Source organism: Rhopalosiphum padi, chromosome 4 (assembly GCF_020882245.1).
Source record: "Rhopalosiphum padi isolate XX-2018 chromosome 4, ASM2088224v1, whole genome shotgun sequence".
Classification (NCBI taxonomy): Eukaryota; Metazoa; Arthropoda; class Insecta; order Hemiptera; family Aphididae; genus Rhopalosiphum; species Rhopalosiphum padi.
This window is the reverse complement of record NC_083600.1, coordinates 28,554,271-28,567,704: the sequence shown is the minus strand read 5'-3', so window position 1 is coordinate 28,567,704 and position 13,434 is coordinate 28,554,271. Positions and strand designations below refer to the sequence as shown.

General features: G+C 32.9%; 1 protein-coding gene and 1 pseudogene across 1 annotated transcript; one reads left to right on the top strand and one right to left on the bottom strand.

Annotated features, from left to right (window-relative positions):
• Positions 1–8,067: 8,067 nt before the first annotated feature.
• LOC132928872 (uncharacterized) lies at positions 8,068–10,961 on the top strand. The gene is made up of 6 exons (XM_060993800.1): positions 8,068–8,212; positions 8,393–8,629; positions 9,014–9,119; positions 9,291–9,480; positions 10,021–10,878; positions 10,953–10,961. Exons 1-6 carry the CDS (start codon positions 8,068–8,070, stop codon positions 10,959–10,961), a joined length of 1,545 nt encoding a protein of 514 aa, XP_060849783.1.
• Positions 10,962–11,144: 183 nt separating this feature from the next.
• Positions 11,145–13,434, bottom strand: part of LOC132928871 (enolase-like) — a 41,242-nt pseudogene continuing 38,952 nt past the window's right edge.

The window sequence follows — 13,434 nt, the reverse complement described above, 5'->3', positions numbered from 1 at the left end:
CGTACTGTAAGACGGAATGCAGTAACAGTTTGCGTCAAAAAAAACACAAAATAATCAAGAATTTCATTTCATATAAGTATATGACGGACGGCCACGGCCCCTGTCGTTTTTCACCCAAAATATTACATATGCGTATTTTTACGATGGAAGCGTACTCGCGATGACTTTGAAAACGTTGTAGCGAGCATCAGGGACCGTCGGACATTCTTTCCATATCAAAAAAAGTTCGAATATCAAAATATCAAGCACCTAAGTACGCTAAAACCACTTTTTTGAAAAAAACGCGTATGCAAGTTTTCGTGGTGAAGGATTTATTTTTCGACTATGAAACTATACACGTATTGTAAGACAGAATGCAGTAACAGTTTGCGCCAAAAAAAACACAAAATAATCAAAATTTTTATTTTATATAAGTAAATGACGGACGGCCACGGCCCCTGTCGTTTTTCACCGTTTTTCACCCAAAATATTACATATGCGTATTTTTACGATGGAAGCGTACTCGCGATGACTTTGAAAACGTTGTAGCGCGCATCAGGGACGTCGAACATTCTTTCCATATCAAAATAATTTCGAAAATCAAAATATCAAGCACCCAAGTATGCAAAAACCACTTTTTTGAAAAAAACGCGTATGCAAGTTTTCGTGGTGAAGGATTTATTTTTCGATTATGAAACTATACACGTATTGTAAGACGGAATGCAGTAACAGTTTGCGTCAAAAAAAACACAAAATAATCAAGAATTTCATTTCATATAAGTATATGACGGACGGCCACGGCCCCTGTCGTTTTTCACCCAAAATATTACATATGCGTATTTTTACGATGGAAGCGTACTCGCGATGACTTTGAAAACGTTGTAGCGAGCATCAGGGACCGTCGGACATTCTTTCCATATCAAAAAAAGTTCGAATATCAAAATATCAAGCACCTAAGTACGCTAAAACCTCTTTTTTAAAAAAAACGCGTATGCAAGTTTTCGTTATGAAGGATTTATTTTTCGACTATGAAACTATACACGTATTGTAAGACGGAATGCAGTAACAGTTTGCGCCAAAAAAAACACAAAATAATCAAAATTTTTATTTTATATAAGTATATGACGGACGGCCACGGCCCCTGTCGTTTTACACCCGAAATATTACATATGCGTATTTTTACGATGGAAGCGTACTCGCGATGACTTTGAAAACGTTATAGCACGCCAAAGGGACCCAGGGACATTCTTTCCATTTCAAAAAAAATTCGAAAATCAAAATATCAAGCACCTAAGTACGCTAAAACCACTTTTTTGAAAAAAACGCGTATGCAAGTTTTCGTGGTGAAGGATTTATTTTTCGACTATGAAACTATACACGAATTGTAAGACAGAATGCAGTAACAGTTTGCGCCAAAAAAAACACAAAATAATCAAAATTTTTATTTTATATAAGTAAATGACGGACGGCCACGGCCCCTGTCGTTTTTCACCGTTTTTCACCCAAAATATTACATATGCGTATTTTTACGATGGAAGCGTACTCGCGATGACTTTGAAAACGTTGTAGCGCGCATCAGGGACCGTCGAACATTCTTTCCATATCAAAATAATTTCGAAAATCAAAATATCAATCACCCAAGTATGCAAAAACCACTTTTTTGAAAAAATCGCGTATGCAAGTTTTCGTGGTGAAGGATTTATTTTCGATTATGAAACTATACACGTATTGTAAGACGGAATGCAGTAACAGTTTGCGTCAAAAAAAACACAAAATAATCAAGAATTTCATTTCATATAAGTATATGACGGACGGCCACGGCCCCTGTCGTTTTTCACCCAAAATATTACATATGCGTATTTTTACGATGGAAGCGTACTCGCGATGACTTTGAAAACGTTGTAGCGAGCATCAGGGACCGTCGGACATTCTTTCCATATCAAAAAAAGTTCGAAAATCAAAATATCAAGCACCTAAGTACGCTAAAACCTCTTTTTTAAAAAAAACGCGTATGCAAGTTTTCGTTATGAAGGATTTATTTTTCGACTATGAAACTATACACGTATTGTAAGACGGAATGCAGTAACAGTTTGCGCCAAAAAAAACACAAAATAATCAAAATTTTTATTTTATATAAGTATATGACGGACGGCCACGGCCCCTGTCGTTTTACACCCGAAATATTACATATGCGTATTTTTACGATGGAAGCGTACTCGCGATGACTTTGAAAACGTTATAGCACGCCAAAGGGACCCAGGGACATTCTTTCCATTTCAAAAAAAATTCGAAAATCAAAATATCAAGCACCTAAGTACGCTAAAACCACTTTTTTGAAAAAAACGCGTATGCAAGTTTTCGTGGTGAAGGATTTATTTTTCGACTATGAAACTATACACGTATTGTAAGACAGAATGCAGTAACAGTTTGCGCCAAAAAAAACACAAAATAATCAAAATTTTTATTTTATATAAGTAAATGACGGACGGCCACGGCCCCTGTCGTTTTTCACCGTTTTTCACCCAAAATATTACATATGCGTATTTTTACGATGGAAGCGTACTCGCGATGACTTTGAAAACGTTGTAGCGCGCATCAGGGACCGTCGAACATTTTTTCCATATCAAAATAATTTCGAAAATCAAAATATCAATCACCCAAGTATGCAAAAACCACTTTTTTGAAAAAAACGCGTATGCAAGTTTTCGTGGTGAAGGATTTATTTTACGATTATCAAACTATACACGTATTGTAAGACGGAATGCAGTAACAGTTTGCGTCAAAAAAAACACAAAATAATCAAGAGTTTCATTTCATATAAGTATATGACGGACGGCCACGGCCCCTGTCGTTTTTCACCGATTTTCACCCAAAATATTACATATGCGTATTTTTACGATGGAAGCGTACTCGCGATGACTTTGAAAACGTTGTAGCGCGCATCAGGGACCGTCGAACATTCTTTCCATATCAAAATAATTTCGAAAATAAAAATATCAATCACCCAAGTATGCAAAAACCACTTTTTTGAAAAAAACGCGTATGCAAGTTTTCGTGGTGAAGGATTTATTTTTCGATTATGAAACTATACACGTATTGTAAGACGGAATGCAGTAACAGTTTGCGTCAAAAAAAACACAAAATAATCAAGAATTTCATTTTATATAAGTATATGACGGACGGCCACGTCCCCTATTGTTTTTTACCGTTTTTCACCCAAAATATTACATATGCGTATTTTTACGATGGAAGCGTACTCGCGATGACTTTGAAAACGTTGTAGCGCGCATCAGGGACCGTCGAACATTCTTTCCATATCAAAATAATTTCGAAAATCAAAATATCAACTACCTAAGTACACTAAAACCACTTTTTTGAAAAAAACGCGTATGCAAGTTTTCGTGGTGAAGGATTTATTTTTCGACTTTGAAACTATACACGTTTTGAAAGACGGAATGCAGTAACAGTTTGCGCCAAATAAAACACAAAATAATCAAGATTTTTATTTTATATAAGTATATGACGGACGGCCACGGCCCCTGTCGTTTTTCACCCAAAATATTACATATGCGTATTTTTACGATGGAAGCGTACTCGCGATGACTTTGAAAACGTTATAGCACGCCAAAGGGACCCACGGACATTCTTTCCATATCAAAATAAATTCGAAAATCAAAATATCAAGCACCTAAGTACGTTAAAACCACTTTTTTGAAAAAAACGCGTATGCAAGTTTTCGTGGTGAAGGATTTATTTTTCGATTATGAAACTATACACGTATTGTAAGACGGAATGCAGTAACAGTTTGCCTTAAAAAAAAACACAAAATAATCAAGTATTTCATTTTATATAAGTATATGACGGACGGCCACGGCCCCTGTCGTTATTCACCGTTTTTCACCCAAAATATTACATATGCGTATTTTTACGATGGAAGCGTACTCGCGATGACTTTGAAAACGTTGTAGCGCGCATCAGGGACCGTCGAACATTCTTTCCATATCAAAAAAAGTTCGAAAATCAAAATATCAAGCACCTAAGTACGCTAAAACCTCTTTTTTAAAAAAAACGCGTATGCAAGTTTTCGTTATGAAGGATTTATTTTTCGACTATGCAACTATACACGTATTGTAAGACGGAATGCAGTAACAGTTTGCGCCAAAAAAAACACAAAATAATCAAAATTTTTATTTTATATAAGTATATGACGGACGGCCACGGCCCCTGTCGTTTTTCACCCGAAATATTACATATGCGTATTTTTACGATGGAAGCGTACTCGTGATGACTTTGAAAGCGTTATAGCACGCCAAAGGGACCCACGGACATTCTTTCCATTTCAAAATAAATTCGAAAATCAAAATATCAAGCACCTAATTACGCTAAAACCACTTTTTTGAAAAAAACGCGTATGCAAGTTTTTGTGGTGAAGGATTTATTTTTTGACTATGAAACTATACACGTATTGTAAGACGGAATGCAGTAACAGTTTGCGCCAAAAAAAACACAAAATAATCAAGAATTTCATTTTATATAAGTATATGACGGACGGCCACGGCCCCTGTCGTTTTTCACCCAAAATATTACATATGCGTATTTTTACGATAGAAGCGTACTCGCGATGACTTTGAAAACGTTGTAGCGCGCATCAGGGACCGTCGAACATTCTTTCCATATCAAAAAAAGTTCGAAAATCAAAATATCAAGCACCTAAGTACGCTAAAACCTCTTTTTTAAAAAAAACGCGTATGCAAGTTTTCGTTATGAAGGATTTATTTTTCGACTATGAAACTATACACGTATTGTAAGACGGAATGCAGTAACAGTTTGCCTTAAAAAAAAACACAAAATAATCAAGATTTTTATTTTATATAAGTAAATGACGGACGGCCACGGCCCCTGTCGTTTTTCACCCAAAATATTACATATGCGTATTTTTATGATGGAAGCGTACTCGCGATGACTTTGAAAACGTTGTAGCGCACATCAGGGACCGTCGAACATTCTTTCCATATCAAAATAATTTCGAAAATCAAAATATCAAGCACCTAAGTACGCTAAAACCACTTTTTTGAAAAAAACGCGTATGCAAGTTTTCGTGGTGAAGGATTTATTTTTCGATTATGAAACTATACACGTATTGTAAGACGGAATGCAGTAACAGTTTGCGTCTAAAAAAAACACAAAATAATCAAGAATTTCATTTTATATAAGTATATGACGGACGGCCACGGCCCCTGTCGTTTTTCACCGTTTTTCACCCAAAATATTACATATGCGTATTTTTACGATGGAAGCGTACTCGCGATGACTTTGAAAACGTTGTAGCGCGCATCAGGGACCGTCGAACATTCTTTCCATATCAAAATAATTTCGAAAATCAAAATATCAAGCACCTAAGTACGCTAAAACCACTTTTTTGAAAAAAATGCGTATGCAAGTTTTTGTGGTGAAGGATTTATTTTTTGACTATGAAACTATACACGTATTGTAAGACGGAATGCAGTAACAGTTTGCGCCAAAAAAAACACAAAATAATCAAGATTTTTATTTTATATAAGTATATGACGGACGGCCACGGCCCCTGTCGTTTTTCACCCAAAATATTACATATGCGTATTTTTACGATGGAAGCGTACTCGCGATGACTTTGAAAACGTTGTAGCGCACATCAGGGACCGTCGAACATTCTTTCCATATCAAAATAATTTCGAAAATCAAAATATCAAGCACCTAAGTACGCTAAAACCACTTTTTTGAAAAAAACGCGTATGCAAGTTTTCGTGGTGAAGGATTTATTTTTCGATTATGAAACTATACACGTATTGTAAGACGGAATGCAGTAACAGTTTGCGTCTAAAAAAAACACAAAATAATCAAGAATTTCATTTTATATAAGTATATGACGGACGGCCACGGCCCCTGTCGGTTTTCACCGTTTTTCACCCAAAATATTACATATGCGTATTTTTACGATGGAAGCGTACTCGCGATGACTTTGAAAACGTTATAGCACGCCAAAGGGACTCACGGACATTCTTTCCATATCAAAATAAATTCGAAAATCAAAATATCAAGCACCTAAGTACGCTAAAACTACTTTTTTGAAAAAAAACGCGTATGCAAGTTTTCGTGGTGAAGGATTTATTTTTCGACTATGAAACTATACACGTATTGTAAGACGGAATGCAGTAACAGTTTGCGCCAAAAAAAACACAAAATAATCAAGAATTTCATTTTATATAAGTATATGACGGACGGCCACGGCCCCTGTCGTTTTTCACCCAAAATATTACATATGCGTATTTTTACGATGGAAGCGTACTCGCGATGACTTTGAAAACGTTGTAGCGCGCATCAGGGACCGTCGAACATTCTTTCCATATCAAAATAATTTCGAAAATAAAAATATCAATCACCCAAGTATGCAAAAACCACTTTTTTGAAAAAAACGCGTATGCAAGTTTTCGTGGTGAAGGATTTATTTTTCGATTATGAAACTATACACGTATTGTAAGACGGAATGCAGTAACAGTTTGCGTCAAAAAAAACACAAAATAATCAAGAATTTCATTTTATATAAGTATATGACGGACGGCCACGGCCCCTGTCGTTTTTCACCGTTTTTCACCCAAAATATTACATATGCGTATTTTTACGATGGAAGCGTACTCGCGATGACTTTGAAAACGTTGTAGCGCGCATCAGGGACCGTCAAACATTCTTTCCATATCAAAATAATTTCGAAAATCAAAATATCAACTACCTAAGTACACTAAAACCACTTTTTTGAAAAAAACGCGTATGCAAGTTTTCGTGGTGAAGGATTTATTTTTCGACTTTGAAACTATACACGTTTTGAAAGACGGAATGCAGTAACAGTTTGCGCCAAAAAAAACACAAAATAATCAAGATTTTTATTTTATATAAGTATATGACGGACGGCCACGGCCCCTGTCGTTTTTCACCCAAAATATTACATATGCGTATTTTTACGATGGAAGCGTACTCGCGATGACTTTGAAAACGTTGTAGCGAGCATCAGGGACCGTCGGACATTCTTTCCATATCAAAAAAAGTTCGAAAATCAAAATATCAAGCACCTAAGTACGCTAAAACCTCTTTTTTAAAAAAAACGCGTATGCAAGTTTTCGTTATGAAGGATTTATTTTTCGACTATGAAACTATACACGTATTGTAAGACGGAATGCAGTAACAGTTTGCGCCAAAAAAAACACAAAATAATCAAAATTTTTATTTTATATAAGTATATGACGGACGGCCACGGCCCCTGTCGTTTTTCACCCGAAATATTACATATGCGTATTTTTACGATGGAAGCGTACTCGTGATGACTTTGAAAGCGTTATAGCACGCCAAAGGGACCCACGGACATTCTTTCCATTTCAAAATAAATTCGAAAATCAAAATATCAAGCACCTAAGTACGCTAAAACCACTTTTTTGAAAAAAACGCGTATGCAAGTTTTTGTGGTGAAGGATTTATTTTTCGACTATGAAACTATACACGTTTTGAAAGACGGAATGCAGTAACAGTTTGCGCCAAAAAAAACACAAAATAATCAAGATTTTTATTTTATGTAAGTATATGACAGACGGCCACGGCCCCTGTCGTTTTTCACCCAAAATATTACATATGCGTATTTTTACGATGGAAGCGTACTCGCGATGACTTTGAAAACGTTGTAGCGCGCATCAGGGACCGTCGAACATTCTTTCCATATCAAAATAATTTCGAAAATAAAAATATCAATCACCCAAGTATGCAAAAACCACTTTTTTGAAAAAAACGCGTATGCAAGTTTTCGTGGTGAAGGATTTATTTTTCGATTATGAAACTATACACGTATTTTAGTTTGAATTTATCAGTTGATGCAAACGGTCGTCGATCGTCTGTGTTGTTCTCTTATCTATATTTCGTACTAGTGATTTATTAATTAATTAAATTATGTTGGTGTGCTCCGTTTGTAATGAAGATGTATTCGATAATGAAGATATCAAATGCAGTAAATGTAAAATGTTTTTTCATTTTGCATGCGCCGGTTTTAGAGAAGTCAATTTCAGGAAAATGAGTGCTTCAAACAAAATGAAATGGTTTTGTGTAAATTGTAAAGATTTTAATTCTGAATCAGGTGATGTAGTAAATCAAGTAAAAAACTGTTCACATTCTGATAAAATATTATCGGATCTGAAAGATTCGGTTAACTTCTTGAGTGAGAAATTTGACGATTTTAAATCGCAATTGAGTGATATTATTAAGTCGATTAATGATGTTAGATTAGAAAATAAACAGCTAAAAGAACAAAATCAAAAGTTAATAAATGAAATGAGTGTGGTCAATAAAAAAATTAATTTTGTGGAACAAAAAATATTTGAAAATCATATTGAAATAGTCGGTGTTCCAGAACAAGAAAATGAAGATTGTTGCAAAATAGTTGAAGAAATGTCATTGGCATTAGGAGAAGCTGTATCAGTTACATCTGCATATCGCTACCGGTCCAAAGTGCCAAATAAAATTGGAAAAATTGTTGCTGTCTTAAGCAGCTATAAAAATAAAAAATCGTTGATGGAGATGTCAAGAAAGAAAAAACTTAAAGCAAAAAATGTCAATGCAAACTGGAATGATGAAGGTATATACATAAACAACTATTTAACACAAGCAAATAATAATTTATTTTACAAAACTAGATTGTTTGCAAAGGCTCATAATTATAAATATGTGTGGTTCAGAGATAGTAAATTATTCTTAAGAAAAGATGAAAATAATAAAGTCATTCTCATAGAAGACGAAAATAGTTTAAAAATATTATACAATAATTGATCTCTGTACCTTTAAATTGTATTCATTTTTTTTTGTTAGATAATGCATGTTGTAGATACTGTTGAAAAAAACCTGTTATATAATACTAATTATTTCCTTACAATATCTGAATTTATGAAAAAATATAATATTTGTAATAATCTATCAATTACAATAATATGTGTTAATATTAGGAGCATAAATGCTAATTTAGATGAGTTACTACTATTTTTGCAAAATGATTCAGATTTCCATTTAGACGTAATTGTGTTAACGGAAACCTGGCACGATCCTAAAAATTGTATTTATTCTTTACCTGGGTATAAAACATTATACTCTACCACGAAAAGAAACCAGAATGATGGCATAATTGTCTTTGCAAAACAACATTTAGATATTGATTTTCATGAATTCAATTTTTGTGAAGCAAATATTATTAAGTTAATTATCAATAATATTGTTGTACCGTTAAATCTAATATGTATATACAGGTCACCCTCGGATATAATTAATGAATTTTTGACTCGTTTAGAAGCTATATTAATGTCAGATAAAGACATTGTTGATAGCACTATGACTATCTTATTAGGTGATATTAACATAAATATAATAGGTAATGATAATGTTGAGAATAATTACCTTGACTTATTATCATCTAATGGTTTTAGTTCTATTATTAACGTATATACGAGAATTCCTGCAGGTATTAGTAAAAACTCTTGTATCGATCATATATTTGTCAAATCAAATAAAAAAAAAAAATGCCTTGATAACATTGAAGCTGGTGTACTTCAAACCGTTTTTTCAGATCATTATTCTACCATTATATCTATTCCAAATGTAATTAAAGAGAAAAATAAATCAACCACATTTGAGTTTATTAATTTTAAAAAGCTAATTGATACTTTTAATAATGTTAAATGGACGGATTTATATAGTATTTGTGATGTAAATGAGGCAATGGATTTAGTATATACACGTATTTTTGATGCTATAAATATTTCAAAGAGTCTTAGAAAACTTAATTCTAAAACTAATCGTTTAAAAAATTGGATGACATCAGGTTTGTTATGCTCGGTGCGTAAAAAACAAGAATTATCTTTAAAAACAAAAAAACATCCAAACAATATTAAATTAATTCAGTACTTTAAAAAGTACAGAAATAAACTAAACTATGTTATTAAAATGGCAAAAATAAATTATTACAATGACCAATTTCAGCGTGTTTCTGGAGACCCTAAAAACACATGGAAATTAATAAAAAATCTAACTAATAAACCAAATACTGATAATGATATCATAAAACGCCTTAACTATAACGGGAACATTATTGATGCACAAAAAGAACCTTTAACTGCGTCCAATCATTTAAATATGTTTTTTTCCACTATTGGACAAAATCTAGCAAATAAAATAGATAAATGTTTTGATGAAGTTTCTGATGAGCGTACACCAGTGATCAATTTCAACAATTTTTTCTCGGTAAAAATACACTCGATGGAAATCATGAATATAATAAATCATTTTAAAGACGATGTGGCCTGTGGTTTTGATAAAATTAATGTCAAAATTTTAAAAAACTTAGCACCGTATATAATAAATCCTTTAACACACATATTCAATTTAAGTCTGAGACTTGGTATTTTTCCAGATAAATTAAAAGTAGCAATAATTAAACCTCTACATAAAGGTGGTGATAAAGAAAATATGAACAATTACCGACCAATCTCTATGTTGAGTAGTTTTTCAAAAATTTTTGAAAAAATTATCAAAGCTCGTTTGATAGATTATCTGGAAAATAACAGTCTTCTTTCTAAAAATCAATATGGATTCAGACCTAGGAGAAGTACCGAAGATGCTTTATATGCTGTCACAACATTTATTTCTAAAGCACTCGATAAAGGTGATAAAGCATTAGGTATATTTCTAGATTTAGCGAAAGCTTTCGATACTGTAGATCATAGTTTATTAATTAAAGTTTTCAGTAGTTATGGTATAAATGGTATTTGTTTAAACTGGTTCAAAAGCTATCTAAATAAGAGGAAACAAATTACAAATATGAATGGAGTTTTGGGACAGGTAAATGAAGTTATGTATGGTGTACCTCAAGGTAGTATTCTAGGTCCAATTTTGTTTATTATGTACATTAATAGTCTATGTGATATGAGAGTTGATGGAAAAATAGTTGTATATGCGGATGATACATGTCTGTTATTATCAAGTAGTAATTGGGAAACTCTTAGACAAAAAACGGAATTAAATTTCAAGAAAATAATAAAGTGGTTAAATATTAAAAAACTTTCTTTAAATTTCAACAAAACAATGTTCATGGTTTTTTCAATAAATTATACTTTACCACCGTTTGAAGAAATTACTTTACATGACTGTTCAATTGTATCAAACTGTAACTGCCCGAAAATCAATATAGTAAAAAGAATTAAATATTTAGGACTAATATTCGATTGTAACCTCAAATGGAATATTCACATCAATAGTTTAATAGTAAAATTGCGATCGTTAATGTTCAAATTTCATATATTAAAACATATAACATCATCTCATACATTGAGAATAGTTTATCTTTCTCTATACCAATCTATATTGCAATATGGCATGGTAATTTGGGGAGGTGCATCCATAAATGTTCTTAAGCCATTAAGGGTTCAGCAAAATAGTTTAATTCGTATATGTCTGAAAAAGGACAATCTTATTGGGTCTACCTCGTTAAACTATATAGAGTTTAATGTGCTTCCGCTTGAATTACTTTACAAAAAATCCGCAATCATGTTTGTACATAAAAAATCAGACTTTTTCTTTATTAAACAGAATGACAAGCCTTTGGGGGAAGATAGACTATGTAATATTAAAGTCTTATTTACTAATACGAGTTTTGGTCAAAAATTTATTAATTATATGGGTCCTGTCATTTTTAACGCCTTGCCAATTGATGTGAAAAAAAATATTTTTAATGATCAAATTAACATAAAAAAATGTATAAACAACATTTTATCTAGTGAACTAAGGAAATGTCTATTATAAGAAAATTGTATATTTTAGTATCTCTTAATTATTTTAATTATTTTACAATGTAGGTTATTTATTTGTTAAATTAAGTAATTAATTAAATCATATATATATGTACGGTTACTCCCTACACCACCACAAGCCTAGCTTAAAGGTGTAGGTAATTTTTATTATTTTCTTTAAATACTTTGTTTGTATTGTGTTTTCAAATAATAAAAAAAAAAAAAAAAAAAAAAAAAAAAAAAAAAAAAAAAAATTGTAAGACGGAATGCAGTAACAGTTTGCGTCAAAAAAAACACAAAATAATCAAGAATTTCATTTTATATAAGTATATGACGGACGGCCACGGCCCCTGTCGTTTTTCACCGTTTTTCACCCAAAATATTACATATGCGTATTTTTACGATGGAAGCGTACTCGCGATGACTTTGAAAACGTTGTAGCGCGCATCAGGGACCGTCAAACATTCTTTCCATATCAAAATAATTTCGAAAATCAAAATATCAACTACCTAAGTACACTAAAACCACTTTTTTGAAAAAAACGCGTATGCAAGTTTTCGTGGTGAAGGATTTATTTTTCGACTTTGAAACTATACACGTATTGTAAGACGGAATGCAGTAACAGTTTGCGTCAAAAAAAACACAAAATAATCAAGAATTTCATTTCATATAAGTATATGACGGACGGCCACGGCCCCTGTCGTTTTTCACCCAAAATATTACATATGCGTATTTTTACGATGGAAGCGTACTCGCGATGACTTTGAAAACGTTGTAGCGAGCATCAGGGACCGTCGGACATTCTTTCCATATCAAAAAAAGTTCGAAAATCAAAATATCAAGCACCTAAGTACGCTAAAACCTCTTTTTTAAAAAAAACGCGTATGCAAGTTTTCGTTATGAAGGATTTATTTTTCGACTATGAAACTATACACGTATTGTAAGACGGAATGCAGTAACAGTTTGCGCCAAAAAAAACACAAAATAATCAAAATTTTTATTTTATATAAGTATATGACGGACGGCCACGGCCCCTGTCGTTTTACACCCGAAATATTACATATGCGTATTTTTACGATGGAAGCGTACTCGCGATGACTTTGAAAACGTTATAGCACGCCAAAGGGACCCAGGGACATTCTTTCCATTTCAAAAAAAATTCGAAAATCAAAATATCAAGCACCTAAGTACGCTAAAACCACTTTTTTGAAAAAAACGCGTATGCAAGTTTTCGTGGTGAAGGATTTATTTTTCGACTATGAAACTATACACGTATTGTAAGACAGAATGCAGTAACAGTTTGCGCCAAAAAAAACACAAAATAATCAAAATTTTTATTTTATATAAGTAAATGACGGACGGCCACGGCCCCTGTCGTTTTTCACCGTTTTTCACCCAAAATATTACATATGCGTATTTTTACGATGGAAGCGTACTCGCGATGACTTTGAAAACGTTGTAGCGCGCATCAGGGACCGTCGAACATTTTTTCCATATCAAAATAATTTCGAAAATCAAAATATCAATCACCCAAGTATGCAAAAACCACTTTTTTGAAAAAAACGCGTATGCAAGTTTTCGTGGTGAAGGATTTATTTTACGATTATGA

Excerpts from the sequence above, each read along its gene's own strand:
- LOC132928872 (XM_060993800.1), top strand. The coding sequence starts at position 8,068 with ATGAGTGCTTCAAACAAAATGAAATGGTTTTGTGTAAATTGTAAAGAT. Across the intron at positions 8,213-8,392 it reads AGATTCGGTTAACTTCTTGA|TCGGTGTTCCAGAACAAGAA; the intron begins GTGAGAAATTTG and ends ATATTGAAATAG. Across the intron at positions 9,481-10,020 it reads GTTTTAGTTCTATTATTAAC|CGTGTTTCTGGAGACCCTAA; the intron begins GTATATACGAGA and ends GACCAATTTCAG.